This window comes from Microcaecilia unicolor, chromosome 2, assembly GCF_901765095.1.
Source record: "Microcaecilia unicolor chromosome 2, aMicUni1.1, whole genome shotgun sequence".
Taxonomy (NCBI): domain Eukaryota; kingdom Metazoa; phylum Chordata; class Amphibia; order Gymnophiona; family Siphonopidae; genus Microcaecilia; species Microcaecilia unicolor.
In genome coordinates, this window is record NC_044032.1 from 272500750 (window position 1) to 272519798 (window position 19049).

Genomic DNA, 19049 nt, shown 5'->3' on the forward strand with positions numbered 1-19049 from the left:
CATGGAGCTAGACCCCGCTACACCCAGGAAGGCATAATTGGATAAGTGAACCACTTTACCCTTGGCACTCATTCCTAAGTGTGCTCGATGGTAAGTAGTGGATAAGGAGGCTAGATAGCAATTGTAGTGCCGGTGACTGCCAAATTACAGCTTTTTTTTGTGTATTGGGAGCGTTTAGGCAGCCATTCCCTGCAGTGATGTCACTTCCTCTGCACCACCTATTTTCTAATTAGAGATCCTCTGTGCTCATCCCAGGCCTTTTTGAATTCCCAGGCCATTTTTGTCTCTACCACCTCTCTTGAGAGGGCATTTCAGGCATCAACCACCCTATCCATGAAGAAGAATTTCCTGGCATTACTCATAAGTCTACCACACTGCAACCTCAATTCTTGTCATCTAGTTTTACTGTTTCCCCTTCTCTGGAAAAGATTTGTTTCTATATTAATACTTTTTCACGTATTTAAACATCTGTATCATATCTCCCGCATCCCTTCTTTCCTTTACAGTATATGTATTCGGGTCTTCCAGTCTCTCTTATATGCCTTTTGGCACAAGCCACATACCACTTTTGTTGCCTTCCTCTGGAACACTTCAAGAGTTTTTACATCCTTAGCAAGATACGGCCTCCAAAACTGAACACAATGCTGAGGTCTCATCAACAACTTGTACAGGAGCATCAGCACCTCCTTTGTTCTGCTGGTTATGCCTCTCTGTGCAGTCTAGCATCTTCTGGCTGTGGCCACCGCCTTGTCACACTGTTCATTGCTTTCATATCACCCCAAGGACCCTCTCCCTATCTGTGTATATCAGCCTCTCATCTCCTAGTACATAAGGATCCCTTGGATTTCTATTCTCCAAATGCATCACTTTGCACTTCATTGCATTTACATTTTATCTGCCAAGTATTAGACTATTCTAACTTTTGCAGATCATTTTTTATGTTGTCCACTCGGTTACAATTCTGGTATCTGCAAAAAGTTAAACCTTACCTTTTAACCCTTTGGCAATGTTGCTGACATATATATTGAACAGAATTGGCCCCAGCACCGGTCCTTGAGGCACTCCCACTACTCATCTCTTTCTCCAAGTGAGTTCCATTAACCACCACTTTCTAATCCAGTTCACCATTTGGGTCCTAACTTCAGTCTGTCAAGTTTATTCAAGCCTCCTATAAGGAACTGTGTCAAAGGCTTTGAAATCCAAGTATATTACATCTAGCATATGTTCTCAGTCCAGTTCTGTGGCTGTCCAGTCAATGAATTCAATCAGATTCATTTGGAATGATTTAATTTTGGTAAAACCATGTTGTCTCGGATCTTGTAACCACTGGATTCCAGGAAATTAACTATCATTTTCTTCAACAAATCATCCATTACTTTTTCCAGTAACCAAAGTGAGGCATACCAGCCTGTAGTTTCCCACTTCTCTTGTCGCCACTTTTGTGAAGAGAGACCACATCTGCTTTTTTCCAATCCTGTGAAACCTCTCCCATCTCCAAGGATTTATTAAATCTTTAAGAGGACCTGCCAGACCCTTTCTGAGCTCCCTCCATATCTTGGAATGGATCCTGTCCAGTCCCATGGCTCTGACCGCCTTCAACTTTTCAAGTTATTCATAAGCACTCTGTTCTATGAACCGTGTGATGTCCACTTTTCTCATATGTACCTATTGTGGTCCTTCTCCAGGATTTTTTTCCACATTTTTCTTTCATTGTTCGTTTTTATTAAATATGGGGTTGTTCGGAATATGAAAGGGACTAAGTGTGTCACTGTTTGGTGTACCTCAGGTAGACCTAGCTGGTATATAAACCTGATCCTTCCATAAGTTTCAGATAAGCAGGAGGGATTTTCTGGGTTTGTCTCATAACTTTTTTTTCTAATCTATTCATTTCACTCTCTGCATTAAGATCTTTTTTTTGTTGTTGTTGTTTTTTTTTTCTTGTTCCTAAAGCTCTTGATGAGGAGGTTGGGTATTTTACATTTGTAACTTCCTTAGTCACGCCTGTTTTTGTGTCCCCAGGTACAAGGGAAGGCCAGACACGACTGGTAAAAGTTGAAGGGAAGGTTGAAGCCTATCAGTGGAGCTCCAGCGATAGGAAGTGGGTGAAGATTGGGGATGTGGTTGGCTCATCTGGAGCCACGCAGCAAACATCTGGAAAAGTCTTATTTGAAGGAAAAGTATGTAACCTCTCCCAAAATGGGGAAAATGCTGAGTCTTATTGCAAATGTAGAGACAAGCTTCTTTAGAGAATAAAAGGAAGAATGCAAATACCTGAATGTGGATTTGATATAGGCAGCAGCTTGTGGTTCAGGCTACAGATTGTATTTTGTGCCTATTTTGGAAGATATTTTGCATGTTTTGGCAAAATGGTAAGATGAGGGAAGATAACTTTTTTTTTTTTTTTTTAAATGTACAATGGATTATGTAATTGAAGTATAAGACTTGTGATTGTACTTTTTAGTGTTTTATAATATATATGATTTGTCATTTGTATATTTATTATGTAATCTGCTCTGAACTAATTGGCAAAATGACTGAATATAAAAGTTGCATTCAATTAAATATTTTCTCTAGCCTATAGTCAAAGGCAGGGGTCATCTTTGATTTGAAGCAGATAAGGAGTCTGTACCTCTGCCATTTCCTAGTGGGAATTAGTTTGAAAGAATGGTACACTGGAATGTGGTACAGATTTTGTAACATCCTTATGTACTGTTAAGCTTTCTTCATGATAAGCATTGTGCTTATAAAACTGATTTTTGGAGAAACGTATGTAGTTTGCTTTATAAGCAGATAATCCCTTTGAGAGGATTGACTTTAAATGAGCATGCTACAGCCTGTCACATGACCTCATTCAAGTAAGAGTGCCCTGCTTCCCTGAAAATTTCATATGTTCTGTTCTAGCACGCACACCAGCTAATTACTGATAAAGATGTCCAGATACCTCACTAGATCTTTTGCTGTTGAAATATTTTTGCTGTTTTTTGTAGTTAAAATCCAGCCATGTTCATTTTATGTCTTAAATCCTTTTCTGTTTTGTTATTCAAAGGAATATGACTACGTTTTCACAATTGATGTAAATGAGAGTGGACCTTCCTATAAACTTCCATATAACATTATTGATGATCCCTGGCTGGTAGCATACAATTTTCTGCAGAAGAATGACCTGAATCCCATGTTTTTGGATCAGGTGGCTAAATTTATTATCAACAATACCAAAGGACAGACTGTAGGGGCTACAACCATGGAGTTTGCTGACCCCTTCACAGGTAAAGGGCCACAACACACACAAGGGTTTTTTTTTTTTTTTTTTGTATGCTTATTGTTGGAGAATGTGCAGTATTAGAAGACCAAATGTTTGTGTGTGTAAATTGAGAACTTCACTGAAGACTTGATCAGCAGCTAAGCAGGGCATTGACTAGCATGTAATCCCAACGGTACAACTTAGTTTTGCTCTGCAGTGAATGAGGCCAGAAGAAATTCACCCAAGGTGGTGTACAGTGGGTATAATTTAACATCAAACGTACAATTTTGTTAACAGCATAACAATAATAAAATGAACAAGTATAAACATAAATTCAGTGAAAGAGGAAAACTTGAAAATGGCAAATTGAAACCTAATAATAGGACTACCATGAAACGGGATCAAAAATATGCACATTTAACAGCACTGGAATTTAAATAACAGAGATAACACGATGTAAGCATCATAAGGATGGAATATCTAATAAGCAGAAATTCAAAAAACACTGCTATGATATTAATGCTTTTCTACAGTACAGCTTCTCATATAGATGAGGGGCCAAATGCTGATATATAGAGTAAGTACTGTTATATCAGAAAATCACTTGGGCAGCAATTATTCTAGACTCGTATGACCTTTGTAGAAAGCTGGTTTATGTTTAGGCCACAGTCTGCAGAATCCATATTGGTGAAGGAAAAGATGGTTCAGGCCTAACCAGGCCTTAGACCAGCAAAAGTGAGACAGCAGGAAAAGACCCCGACAATAGATGGGGGGACAAGATGCGTGGTACAGAGTTAGTTGGGTAAATAAATGGGTGGCTAAACTCAAGGCAAGTTCTTTGTACAGTTAATCAAGATATAAGGAACTGGTCTAAGTTAGTGGGTGTAGCAAGCTAGTCCAGGTGCAGAATCGGTGTATAGTCAGTCACCCTAGGTATTAAAAGCTTAGGAGAAGAGCCAGGCTTTTACCTGCTTCCTGAAGTTAGGAGATAAGACAGTTTTTTAAGGTGGTTTGAATTTGTGGAATCAGAGTGAATGATGAGTCTAGCAGTATCCTAAGAGTCCTGGACCTATACGTTTAGCTCCATCTCTACCTGTTTTCAAATCTATGCTGAAAACCCACCTTTTCACTGCTGCTTTTAGCTCCTAGCCACAATTGCCCTCCCCTTGTCCCTTCCTCCCTTCTCACCCATTACTTCCCTCACCCGTAACTGTCTTGTCTGTCTGTATTATTTAGATTGTAAGCTCTTTTGAGCAGGGACTGTCTGTTTGTATCAGGTGTTCAGCACTGCGTGGGTCTGGTAGCGCTATGCAAATGCTAATAATAATAATTTAGGGGGCATTCATACTTCCCAAAAAGTATATTGAAGTCCGGTGTTTGTCCACTTGTGTTAGGTACCCAAAGAATCTCTGTTTTGCTTGGATTCCGGCAGAGTGAGTTTGTTGTTTGCCCATTCCTGAGTTGCGGTTAAGACAGGCAGACAGTTTGCTCAGAACTGTGGGTAGATGATCTGGTTCAGGCATGAGTAGTTGCACATCATCAGTATAGATGTAGAATTTTATGTTCATCGACCTAAGCAGCTCAGTAGGAGGCATAATGTTATCCAGTGTCGAAGGTGGCTATACTATCTTTGCTGGGCAAGGATCAAGAGGGCAGGTTGTAGGCTTTAGGCCTTCCAGGATATTTTTCAAGAACTTCCTCTGACCTGGTTGTATGAGTCCCAGATGGATGTGCAGGGTGAGGGAGTATTTTCTCTTCATGAGCTAGTGGGAACTTTGGGGCTATCTGTAGGTCATCATAGAGATATTTTAATTTTGTTGGCAAAGTATTTGGCAAAATCATTGCAGGTTAGGTGTGACTGCAAGGCTTGTTCTTTTAGGGTTTGCAGTAGGCGGTTTACTGTTTAAATTTCTTAGTTGAATTTACATCTTGTTCTGTATGTTGAGAGAAATATTTTGTCTGTTAAAGCCTGGTGGTACATTGCCATTTGTTTCTTACAGTTGAGCCATGTGTTTAGTTGAGCCTATCTTCATCTAAGTAAGATTTGCCATTTTCTTTCAAGTTGACGTCCTTTACATTTAAGGACCCGTAGTTCTGGGGAGAACCATGGGGAATGTACATTTGTAGAGCATAGAATGCTTGGGTGCATAAGGAGAGGGATGACCAGTAGGAAAAAGAGGTGATAGTGCCCCTGTATAAGTCTCTGGTGAGTACATTTAGAGTACTGCATGCAGTTCTGGAGACCACACCTATGGAAGGATATAAACAGGATCGAGTCAGTCCAGAGGGCAGCTACAAAATTGGTAAGCGGTCTCCGTCATAAAACATGTGGGGTCAGGCTTATGAACCTCAATATGTATACGCTTAGAGAGGCGGGAGAGAGGGATAGAGATGTTTAAATACCTCAGTGGCATCAATGTATATGAGGTGAGCCTTTTTCAAATGAAGGAAAACCATGTAATGAGAGGGCATAGGAAGAAGTTGAGAGGAAATACAATTAGGAGGAATCTAAGAAAATACTCCTTCATGGAAAGGGTGGTTGATGCGTGGAATGGCCTCCCGGTGGAGGTAGTGGAGACGAAGGCTGTGTCAGAATTTAAGGAAACGTGTACAGGCACATGGGATCCCTTAGGAAAAGGAGGAGTTAGTGGTTAATGAGGAAGGGCAGACTGGACGGGCCATTTGGCCCTTATCTGCTGTCATGTTTCTGTTTCTATAGGACCTTCTTTAGAGGGGCTGTTTTTTCTAATGGTATTGCTAAGCATGCATTCCAGATATCAACCTGTTCTGATTCTTTCATCTTTCCATCCACATGGGGTTAAGACAAGACCTCCAGAAAGTTATCAGCAGTCAGATTTCTTGTTTGCCTTCCAAACTTTGATTGTGCCCATCTGTTTTATGTGGTCCTTTAATAGAAAATTTGATTAGAAAATGATCAGTCCATGATAGGGATGTTATCTCAATGCCACCAGCTTTGTGTCAAAGATATTGACCCTTTTGCAATCTAGCATATGGGCCCTTTTCATAGGTTGGAGATTTGATCATCTGAATGAATCCTAGAGCTGCCATCGTATGAAGGAAGTTAGCAGTAATGGTGTCTTTAATTTCAATATGTAGGTTAGTCTCCCATGATCAGTAAGCTCAGGGTTACTTTGGTCATCAGATTCAGCAATTCTTGTACAGATGATGCGTTGTTGCGAGGTACTTTGTAGACCATGAGCAGCCACACAGGTCCGGCTGGATTAGGGGGCATTCTGACTCAGACAAGTGGGGAATGGAGACTTTGCATAGTTTGTCTCTCAGATCGGGGCTGCTACCCCTCCACCCCACTTCCCTTGTCTTGGTTGTTGCAGAATAGTGAATCATGTGGGACATAGCCAATGGTACTCCTCCATTTTTCATCCAGCCAAGTCTTAGTTATTCCTAAGATGTCAAAGTGGTATTCACTGATGACATCATGGATCATTGGAAATTTTGTTGCCTGATCAGGCATTTACTAGGCCCAAGTTCCCAAGTACTGGTCTGCTAGTTGTAGTTGTAGTTTTAGGGATTACTTGATGGTGATAGGCAGGTATTTGTGTGGGTATACTACTACTACTACTAATAGCATTTGTAGAGCGCTACCAGACGCACGCAGCGCTGAACACTTGACATGAAGAGATGGTCCCTGCTCTCAAAGAGCTTACAATCTAGGTAGAACAGACAGACAAGACATTAAAAGGCAAGGGAATTAATGGTATAGTTAAGTTTTTTTTGTTTGTTTGTTTTTTGTTTTTTGTTTTTTTCTGTTGAGTTTGTGTCCTTTAGGTGGATGGGGGAGTCTATTGTTTTTTCTTCCCCAGTTTACTGGGATGTATGTTTGGTGTACTAGGCCAAAGTGCGTTCTTGTTTTTTCTTCCCCAGATTACTGGGATGTATGTTTGGTGTACTAGGCCAAAGTGTGTTCTTGTTTTTTCTTCCCCAGATTACTGGGATGTATGTTTGGTGTACTAGGCCAAAGTGTGTTCTTGTTTTAAAGTAGGTAAGGTTACAGAGCGCTCTAGCTATCAGTATAATAAAAAGCCAGTTTGTCTTTGGCAGCAATTAACAGTGGCAGACAGTTCTTGGATGAGGGTCTGAGTCCCTTTGAAGTGTTTGCTTCCTAGGAAAATTTAGGTTCTCTGTTAGATATGTAGTCAGTAGAGCTGCTTATTCTATTTATATTTTGCACTTTTAAATCTTGAAACAAGGTTAAATAGTTTTTAAAGTCCCTCATCTAATATCTAACAGGCACCTCTGTTCACTAGAGGCATAGATCAAATGACTGTACTTCACTCCTGTGAAATTATTTGGAAGTTTAATTGAGAGGGAGCTTCAGGCCAGATATCAGAAATTTAGAGACAATATAAGTTAAAGGTATGAACTTTATCTCACAGAATTGCAGTTATGGTTTCATCATTTTGCAGTTTCTGATCCTGATGTTTGATGATCCAGTTGATGTAGATCACTGGAGGGTGATTGTGGTGGTGGTTGTTAATCCAGCACAGATCACAAGGAAAGTGAAAGGTTGCTCACATGTAAAGTGCAGAGAGACAATAAGTTTTTTTTATCCATACAAAACTATGAAATAAAACTAAGAGGAAAGAAAAATCAAAACAAACTCAAGACTGAGCATAGACTGAGGAAGAAGTATGTAAAATTTTGAGTAGTAAATAAACAAATAGTGGCCTGAATTGTGTGAATACAGTCTCTGCCTTCCCTGCCCTCCCCCATTAGAAACACTTGAGATCTTCTGTTTTTAATAAATATTCCAATGAAGTATTAACTTTCCCCAAAGGAATCTGTGCCACCTACAACAAAAATAACCTCCCCCACTTAGCAGCTATAAACATAACAAAACACTAAACATTCACAAAAAAATCCCTAAATGAAAATTTCCATTAAATCAAGATGTCAACTGGGAAACAAGTTAAACACGTACCTGGTTGAAAAATGGATAATTGTATAATATGTTGTGAACTGTGTGTATTATATCTACTTGTCACAAGTGATATTCTGACAACATGATGGCATTCCTTACAACCAATGTAGGCTTTTGCTACCAATGCAGTCTCCTCTCATGGTTGTGATGCCTAATATGCATATACACTATCATCTGGTCTCCAGCTGTGTATATTTAAAAAGTAGTAAATGCTTAGGGCATATATAAAACCATATCAGTTTGAAGTATCTCATTCTCATAAACTGTAATATAAAGAAAAAAATATCTGTTCCTAACTTTAGGTGCTTCAGATTTTTGTTGGTGGAAATGGCTGCACCTAAAGTTAGATGTGATTCCCGGGCATAAGCGCTATCTATAAACCATGCCTAACTTTAAGCAGGGTTTAATGCAGGCCTGCTCCTCCCCTTCCCCATGCTTGCCAGGTAGGGGATTAATTATATCACACAGCTACAAATGTTACGTTCTCCCAATTTCATTAGAATATATGTAAACCTTTTATGAAAATATAAGGCATAGGGAGTTATTTTAGAAACATCTCCAGTTGTAAATAGCAGTATTTTACGCATGTAGATTTCATACATATGTAAGTGGCAATTTAATAAAGCCACTGTTCAAGTGTGGAAATGCAGACTACACAGAGGTTTCAAGAAGGAGTGGTTTGGGTGTCCCTTGGCCAGGGCAAAAATCCACACACATTTTCCATCCTATAAAAGGAATAGGTAGAGGGAGAATTGAAAGAATTCTGAGTGAACAATAGAGGTGAGGGGAGAAGAGGTAGAGCGGTAATGAATAGCATATTTTACTATTCAGAAGAATACAAATAATGGGCAATTGCTTATTTTATTATTTGTTACGTTAAAGCTCATCTTGAAATCGGAGATCAAGAATGTAGCACAGTAGAGCCCCAGATTAGTCTTATTTGAATTTAAATCATTATTCAGCTAAATACAAATAATGTATTTGGGGGCCCAAACTGAATTAAATATGAATATTCAGTATAGCCCTAGCGAGAGCTGATAAGAAAGGTGTATGAAGGATGTATTTGTGACCAATAAGAAGTGTGTAGCAAATATTTTAAAGTAGGATTTAAAAAAAAAAAAAAAGAGAGAAATTGGACTAGAAAAGGGGTAGTAGGGTGGGAACATCTAGGACAAAATTTAAGATTAGATTTAGTAAGATAAGAAGAAAACTAAAATTAGAAAGGAAAGCAAATACAGAAGTGGTAAAACGAATGAACTAGGAAAAAGGGAAAAAACAGAGAAAACAAATGAAACTGAGTGATGGATCAGAAGAAAGGAACAAGGAAGAAACAAAGGCAAAAAGGAAAACAAGAAATAAAAAGGTTTGAACATATTTTTCTTGAAAAGAAATTATATTACCGGTGTTCTAGAGTTGGTACTGACTGGATGGAATGAAGTGTTTTGAATCCTGGCAGGTGCTTGGTGCATTTGACTCAAGTTTTCTGTGTTAATAGATTGCATGTGATAAGTAGTGAACTGGGATTTCTTAATGAGAACAGGCTGGAGAAAAATAGAGGCTTCATAAGTTGTAGGCCCTTTAAAGGTTTCACAGGCTATCAAGGTTCCCTTAGAAAAAATGCCTTAAATGCTCACTGAAAAGTTCTATGTTTTCGTATTTGCATAAAAATGTTTCTCAAGTGATTTTACTGCAAGGACTGGGAGGTTGGGGTAGGGGGCTAGGGTAAGGTCTTGAGATGCTTCTTTTCAAACATGCTCCCCCTTAATAGTTTAGTATGTCAGTTTTTGATGAGTCATTCTGTACTCACTGGCTTTCCTTTTTCTACCATATAGGCGGTGGTCGTTATATTCCTGGTTCTTCTTCTGAGCCAGTGTCTGGAGCAGATCCGTTCACAGGTACAGCAGAACTCTTGTTGATTCTTCCTCATCAGCAATATTTAGTGCCACAGACTTAAAGAATTGCATGGAAGTGTGCACATGTAGGAAAAATAGAGCCCATCCCAAGCTCTCTGATTGCTGTGCTGCTTCCAGATTCCCAGAACTATTAAGACTTTTTTTTTTGCTTTTGAACCAGTTGCTGTTGGTGGCAGCCTGATTTTACCTCCCACTTACAGTATGTTGGCATATACACAAAGAGAAAGAATAGAGCATACTTGTACAAGTTGTGTTGGGATGTGGCATTTATCGGATATTTTCTTATAGTGACTAGTTTAAATTTTTTTCCTGTAGGACAGTGTTAGAAAGGAGAATACAGGGCCTGGAATGTAGTAATATGAAATTGCAGACTTTGTATTGTAGCATCTCTCCTTTTCTCCTGCAGGCCCTATGTAGATTTTGGGAAGTGCTTTTCCCTGAAACTTTAGTGGGAAATTTTGTGATTTAAGCCTTTTTGTGGCCTGGGGGGTTATTTGTGCAAAAGTCGTCATATTTTCAGTCTGTAGAGGGAAAATCTTATGTGGCTTTGTTTCAGGTGCTGGTCGCTATATCCCAGGCTCGGGTGCAGACACTGTGACCTTAGGAGGAAGCGACCCATTCACAGGTACTGTGACACTCTCTTCCTTGGCCTCTCCTTCCCAAGAAATTCACTAGGCAAGAATTTTGTTTCAGAGAATGTGTGCTGTACAATTTCAACAGTAAAACTGCACCTTGAGTACATTGATCTTACTGCTGTGCCTTTGATCAGAGCTCTGCTGCTTGGAGCCTTATGTGGAAACTAGTTTTGGAAACATAAATTCCTTATCTATGTCAGATGGTCTGGACAAGTGAGTTATGTCTCCCTGCCACCTGATGGAGATGGCGAAAAAAGTTCAGAGCTGCCTTCACTCCTTTTATAGGGGGCTGAATGCTGCCTTATGCTCGTGAGTTGGGATGTGGCAGTGGGCCACCAGTCATGTTATGGTACTCAGGGCCACATACCTGACGAGCCAAAGAGAACATTCTGACAAACTTGAGAAGGGTGATGCAACCGCATGAGTGAGCTCTCAGTATCCACATTCCCTGCCAGATCTTCCAAGATTGGGGCACCCCTTTGGTGGATCTCTTTGCCACTCATCTCAACAACAAAGTCCCTCTGTACTGCCTCCAGACTCAGATCACACGCAGGGCCATGCCAAGGGTCTCTGGTGCCCCCCTGCAGACTATCAGTTGGCGGCGCCCCACCTCTCGCTTCTTCATTAGATGTTTCTCCGTTGCTACCTGTCTTTCCTTTAGACTGAAAACTACAGGCCCAGCCAGACCTGACAAAAGGGTCTACCACACCCTTCAATGTCAAGCATATACTAGAAAACTATAAATTAGCTTACACAGGAAAGCAGTTTAAAAAAATAAACACAATTCCTGCTGTTTCTTAACACTGCTCTCCAGAGAAAGCACTGCCTTTATAAAGAGGCTTTTCAGTGGGACTTAGCCTATTAAAAACTATTAGCATAATTAGGAATGGCCAGCCCTTGTAACTGCAGAGACCTAAGCTTTGATTATGCATGTTCCTGTCTTTGTTACAGGGGAGGGGGGGTCTCTTCATCTCATTTACAGTCTGACCTTGCTGGCTCACTGGGAGCCCAGTCTCTTGGTGACTGCTATACACTGCAAAATAAGATAGCAGATGTAACTTCTCAAAGTGGACATATTCCAAACACTAAAATGAAAATAATACAATTTTTTTCTAACTTTGTTGGCTGGTGACTTTCTTTTTCTGATCATGCTGGCCCAGTATCTGATTCTGTTGCTGGTATCTGTCCTCTTAACTCCGTTTCCAGGGCTTCCTTTCCACTGTATGTATCCCTCATTGATAAGTCTCTGACTCTAAAGTTTAGCAATTTCATTAAAGCAAAATGTATTTTCACATATCACAAACTGCTTCCTATCCAAGCAGAATGTTTTATATAAAAACAAACACACAAAAAAAGCAATCAGTTTTTTTACTTACCAGCTATTCTACACTATACGTCAGCTAAACTTCCTCTTTGAACCTCAGCCAATTAAATGGATTTTAGCTGTAGCTATGATAATTATGTACACATCATTGCAGTCATGCCCTCCAGTGTACATGCTCAGAAAAAAAACCCCAAAAACTTTGAACCACTTACAGATAACAATTACACTATTTATTTTTTATTTCTCCCCAGTCTCACTTGCACACCTCCCTCCAAACCTGTTCTCTTTAATTTGAATGTTGTTCAAGCTCACCCTGAATGAAAAGTTCTTCCCACACCAAATACATATATAGCTGCTGGCTGTACTCTTTGAAGCAACTTTAGCAGAGTGTGTCTGTCTCAGCACTGCTGGGCTACCTTCACTTCCTGATGCGGAGAGGGAAGGGCAGGGGAGAGAGGAGAATCACAGCTTCAGGTAAAAGATTTTGCAAGTGAGTGGCGCCCTCTAGAGGTCGGCGCCCCCTTGCATTGCTTACCGTGTTGGCACGGCCCTGATCACACGGCAGCCTAGCATCTGATGCTTTCCTCGATTGGGGGCACGGCCATCTCTGTGTATCCTCTAATCGGGAAGGCTCTGCTGAAGCTAGAGCAGGACCACAGAATCATGATCCTCATTGTGTTTTATTGGCTGAGGCAGATACGGTTTCCTTTTCTTCTGGAGTTGTCCTCCAAAGAAACCATTATTAGATCTGTTTAAACTTTATTAGGCAGTATCTGTATACCCTCTTAATGCCATGACTTTTTTTTATAAGCAAGAGGTGCTCACAGTGAATACAGCTTTGCTTGGGAATTAGTGTATGGTTTTATTTAATTCAATAGTTTCACAAATTAACAATTTTAATTAAGGTCTGATTTAAAGAAATATGTAGAAACTTACAATCTCTGTGTCTCAGTAAGATGTTATGTTTAATGTTTCCACACAAAGTCAGTACCACATATTTACTCTAGCATACCTGCTGTTTGCTTGAATTGGCTTACTGTGCTAGCTTTTGCCAGGCCTGTACTGCTCCAAAAAGTCTGATATCAAGTAACAAAATTTGACTGTAGCAGCATTTCAGATACCTCAATTTGAATAGAAACTTCTCACCTCTGCCAAGGGAGAGATCCTTGCCCCCCCCCCCCCCCCCCCCCCCCCTCCTTGAGACATCTTCCTCTATGGCACATCTTTCCAGTCCCTCTGCTGGGCTGGAGACTACCTTAGTTTACATACTCCAACTCACTTAGGCCCAAATGCACAAAGGTCCCTGTTAAGAATCCATCTGTATTTCCAAATCCGTAAATGCAGAGGAATTCCCAAAGAGATTCTCATGGAAGAGCTGCTCGTTGCTTTTGTGACCCAACTCATTTGCAAGTGATATGGGGGAAGCCAGTCGACCAGCTGATCATGCGAAGAGCAGCCTATCGCTAAGCGAGGCTGCTCTGCGCATGCTGCAAGTGGCTCTCATACACGCAGACAAGCTGGGGGTGGAGGATTTCAGAGTTCTGCACATGAGAAGTTGGAGTATGATTGGCTCATACTCGCAAAGAAGCTGCATGTATAAGAGCCATGCAAAAGCTTTTTTTTTTTTTCTTTGAAAACTTCTATGTTTTCAGGGCCGAAGCATCCGGAGCATGAGAACTGTTCCAGATCTTCCTTCTCTGAACTGTTCAAAATCTTCCTTACAGCAGCAGGTGATTAAAATAGAACTGCTGTACTGGAAGGCAGGAAATCTCTTGGATCTGGATGATTTGATGAGCTGATTCTTCCCTCCATTGCTTCAGCTGTCATTCTAGGCAATACAGACAGCTCCTGACTACCTGTTAAAATTTTGACAGTAAAGGTTTCTGTTCATTAGTCGGGAAAATGGCTGTGCATCGCTTTGCATGCACATTTTGTATAGTAGCTAGCTCATTATAATGAATTTGCATTCCATTTTTTGTTAGCTGCTACCGTGATAGGAAAAGAGTTCAGCGAACCCTTTTTTACATGTCTGGCTGTACTCTTTGCTCGCTAAACCGACTAGAACCAGTTTAAAAACCACATTGCTGTCTTGCTAGGTTTAGTGCATCTGGATTTCACTCTCCACACTCTTTCGTTCCCTCACTTGCTCTCTTTAATGTCCAAGAAATCCTATGTTATATAGGGTTTGTCTCCCTAGCTATTAATGGTATGTCCTTTCATTGTTTGTCAATAGGCTGTTATGGACGTAATGGAGCTTGGCATTTCATGATTGGGCCAGCTTAATTAGGATTATGTCTTGGGAATTGGTTCTATGATGCAAAATCCTAGTCAGCTTAAGCATTCTCCACAAACCTACTCTCTGACCACCTTCATGGGTGGGCATAATTGGGCTGGATTGTCATGACCTCGGGCTGTACCCAGGTCGCCTAGTGTAGTGTTTCCGAAGTCCAGTCCTGGAGTACCCCTTTCCAGTCAGGTTTTCAGGATGAATATGCATTAAATTGATTTGCATACCTTCTTCCATTGTATGTAAATCTTTCATGCATATTCATTGTGGATATCCTGAAAACCTGACTAGCAAGGAGTACTCCAGGACTAAACTTGGAAAACACTGACCTAGTGCATCATGATTCTTCTGTCCCATGATCTCACCTAGAGTAAGCAGTCCAGCTCCACGTTGCAATGTGTATTCTGGTACACCAGCTTGGATCAATAATGCTATTGGCTTAATTCTCTTAAATACAGGTCAGGCCTGGTCTGAACAGCTAGGAAGCAAAGCCTAATTTAACCTAACTTCTCTTATAGCCTACAGGCCCAAAGCCACCACAAAACTAACTCTAATTCCTTGGAGATTGGAGTGTTTTCTGACCCTCATCACACAGGCCAAGAAGTCTCTTTTGTATCTCAACCTCCAGTCCCTGGTCTTCATGGCCTAGATGTTGAGAGCATAAAATTTGCAGCCCTCTGCCTGAGGGTGACTCCAGAATCCTACTGGCTTCCAGGAAAGATTCCACTAAGAAGTGCTATACTTTTCATATGGAAGGGGTTTGCTGTCTGGTGTGAGTACAAGGCCCTGGATCATGGTTGTCCAGCCTCTGAGGTTGAGGGCCAAGTGATCTTTGGGTGTTTAGCAGTTTGGATCAGTTTAGGAAAGCTCTAGCAGATATTTCCAGAGCTCACCATGATTTCAGCAATTTCATGTAACTTCTGTTTCTTAATGATTTTGGCAGTTGAAATTGCTACAGTAGCTGGATGCGTTTAATGGGGTTTATTTTTGGTTTTTTTAATAGCCTTTTTCCCTGTTTTGTTAAGAATTATCTTCATTTTCAAATACTCAAATGACTACACAGAGAAGCCTGTATTTGTTCAAAGTAGACAAACCATCATCACAAACCAAGATGTTAGAGTCTGAGTATTTGTTCTACTGTGGAATTACCTTCTTAGGACTTAATAGTCAAAGATAGTTGTAAGGAATCATCTGGAAGGGTATCCAAAATTTTGCATATGCCATAATCACTTTATTATTATTTTAAGACTCTTAAAATCAGCAAATAGAAATTTTGCTTAAAATTGCAGAAATATATTACATTTTGTACTTTGTAGAGGTTTTGTCTTCTTAAACTTAAGGATTTATTAAAACATACATTTTGACCAAGGGTACCTGAGTTTTGCACATTACTGTATATTTGGAATGAGCTCACATGAACCATTTATCCAGTAAACAGTCTCATTATCATCTCATAATATAGGCTAGCCATCATTGAATTCAGGAGTTCAAGTCTTAATGGTATGGAGCCTGATCCCACTATTATGAAAGCATGGTCTCTCATGTTGAGTTTTGCTATATTAACATAGAGATTGTTTTATATATTGCATCCTCTTTATGGAGTCTTAAATGTTATATCTGTACATTTTGAGGATTGTATAACTAGATATAAATTGAGGTACTCCCCCTCATTGCCATCACAAAGACGATTGAAAAATACCCCCTTCTCTTTCCTAACCCCTCCATCTGAGTGCTTTCATCTTTGCTTAAATGGACTCAGCAGCTGTAGGAAAGGAAATTCAGTAGGGTCACATAAAATGCTTACTACAATAATTAGGGATTAACTGTGCTTTTCATAGTTGTAAATATGTGCATTGTACATGTAAGATTCATCTTTGAATTTCTATGAAATATTGTACTGAGTTTATGTACTGGCTAATTGATTTCTGTTTCTTGTACTATCTTGTCTGCTTTTTATTTCTTAGGAAAAAATGCCTATCAATCGGCCACAGCTGCTGTGAATGTTTATTTTCCCAAGAAGGAGGCTGTCACTTTTGACCAGGCTAATCCAGCACAAATATTGGGTGAGCACAGTTCTTCCCCCCTCCCCAAATCTGCTCTTTAATTCTCAAAGGGCTTAGTCGTCTTCATAAGTGATATTTCAAGAATATGATGTTTAATGAACAGTATTCAGAGATATCCAATGACTTGAGACTATAGATAGGGATCTCTTTAATCTCTTGTACCTCATGTTGATAGATTAAAGCAGTGGTTCCCTAATTTTAGGTCTGGATTCCAAAAGGGGTCACATCAGGGGTTAGGGCACAAGAATCGTGGCCACTTTCACTCTGACTTATGCCCATTAGTGGCATTAGCATAGGTCTCCTATGAGCCAGTGAACATTCACAGGTCTTACCTTCACCTGAGTAGGCTCCCTATTAAAACTGAAAACCCATGTAGAATGATTGTGAGCACAAACTCACTCAAGGTTTTACATGGATTGTCATCGCTGCTGCTGCTGCAGCCTTCTTGCTCTGAATTTGTTGGGGAAAGAAGTGGGTGAGAGAATGGAAGGGGAGGTGTGAAAACATATTTTGTTATCTGGAATCGTGAGAATTTTCAGCCATTAAAATTGGGTCATATTGCAAAATGGCATGAAACACTAAATTAAGGCCTGATTCAAACCTCTCGTGTGCTAGCAGAGGTGGTGTGAGTACAGAACATTTGAATTGGATCCTAATTGTATCTCTGTGACTTGTCCGCTGTCTACAGTGTGACACTGTAGTGACTGCAACCAGCTGGTGTTGCTACAGGAGCAGAATTACTTTTGGGGAGGGTTCCATTGAAGAAACCTATATGGTCTCCAGAGCTCGAATTGCAAAATAGTCCAAGGAGACCCACCCAGTCAGACTTCCAGGATATGCACAAGATAGATTTGCACACAAGGTCGGCAGTGCATAGAAATCTGTGTCGTGCATATTTATTGGGCTATCATGAGGAGTGGGTTAAGAACCCCTGTGCACGTGGAAAAGAAAACTGTAACTGAATTCAAACATGCGTGGGATAAACATAAAGGAATCCTGTTCTGAGGGAATGGATCCTCAGGAGCTTAGCCGAGATTGGGTGCCAGAGCCTGTGGTGGGAGGCGGGACTGGTGGTTGGTAGCGGGGATAGTGCTGGGCAGACTTATACGGTCTGTGCCAGAGCCGGTGGTTGGGAGGCGGGGATAGTGCTGGGCAGACTTATACGGTCTGTGCCCTGAAGAGCACAGGTACAAATCAAAGTAGGGTATGCACATATGAGTTGTCTTGTTGGGCAGACTGGATGGACCTTGCAGGTCTTTTTGTGCCATCATCTACTATGTTACTATGTGTTCTTATACATCTTTTATTAGAATGCCCTAATTTTGTTTTGGTCAGATGTTTGGGATAAGTTGATGGAGATTTTTGGTTTTCAAGCATCTTTTTTACCAAAATATATAATCTAAAAGTCCATTTGTATTCCAATGTTTTTCTTTCAGAGGATGTTAAATTATTGTTTGACTTTCTTATAACTGTTGCGTTAATTCTCCGAGGACAAGCAGGCTGCTTGTTCTCACTGATGGGTTGACGTCCTCGGCAGCCCCCTCCATCGGAAAGTTTACTAGCAAAGGCCTTTGCTAGTCCTCGCGCGCCCATGCGCACTGCGCATGCGCAGCCGTCTTCCCGCCCGAAACCGGCTCGAGCCGGCCAGTCTTCTTTCGTCCGCGCTCGGTACGGTCGTGTTACGCCGTTCGTGCCCCAGAGAGTCTACCTCGCGCGTCCTTTTCGACGTGTTTTCTCTTGTTTTTTTCTTTCAAAAAGTTCGGGAAGCGCTCCGGAAGTGCTCCGGAAGACCCTTTCGGGTTTTCTGCCCTTCCCGTAATTTTCTCAGCTTTTGCCCCGTAAGTTTTCTTTCGTTGACGGGGTAGGCCTAGTTTGGCCTCGGTCGAGATTTTTCTCCCTCTAAATTTTGGTGCTTCAAATTTCGCCATTTCGGCTTTTGATTTCGCCGGCGTGATTTTTCCGCCCATGACATCGAAGCCTTCTAGCGGCTTCAAGAAGTGCACCCAGTGCGCCCGGGTAATCTCGCTCACTGATAGGCACTCTGCGTGTCTTCAGTGTCTAGGGGCCCAGCACCGCCCTCAGAACTGCAGTCTGTGTTCCCTGTTACAAAGGCGGACTCAGGTAGCGAGATTAGCCCAGTGGAACGTTTTGTTCTCGGGCTCTTCGTCGACATCGGCACCGGAGGCATCGAGTGCATCGACGTCGTCAGCGTCCGGACCATCTTCCTTGGCTGCCGCTCCATCGACTGCATCGAGGCATCGGACCTCTGCATCGGCGCCGAGGCATCGGGCGACTGCATCGACGTCGGTGGTACCGAGACTTCGTCTGCTGATGTCGTCGGACGGAGGTGCATCGTCAGGAGTGCAGGTGAGGGCTGTCCATTCCCCTGCTGGTGGCGGTGAGCCTTCGGGTGGGTCTCCCCCTACCCTGAGGGCTCCTGCGGTACAGCCCCCCCGGGATCGACCCTCTTCGGTCTCGGCCCCGAGGAAGCGACGGATGGATTCTACGTCCTCCTCGTCGGTGCCGGGGAGCTCCGGTGACATGCTTCGGAAGAAGTCGAAGAAGCATCGACACCGATCTCCTCCCCGTGTCGGCACCGAGAGCTCTGGGTCGCCGAGGGATTCGG

At 41.5% G+C, this 19049-nt stretch overlaps 1 protein-coding gene across 2 annotated transcripts in view; it reads left to right on the forward strand.

The window, feature by feature from the left end:
• The window catches only part of PLAA (phospholipase A2 activating protein), an 83691-nt gene that overhangs the window by 52557 nt on the left and 12085 nt on the right, over nt 1–19049 (forward strand). For both annotated transcript variants that reach the window (XM_030194169.1, XM_030194170.1), the window contains 5 exons: nt 2020–2177; nt 3047–3266; nt 10034–10096; nt 10671–10739; nt 16325–16423. In XM_030194169.1, coding sequence (XP_030050029.1) covers nt 2020–2177; nt 3047–3266; nt 10034–10096; nt 10671–10739; nt 16325–16423 — 609 coding nt within the window. The remainder of the gene's footprint in view (nt 1–2019; nt 2178–3046; nt 3267–10033; nt 10097–10670; nt 10740–16324; nt 16424–19049) is intronic.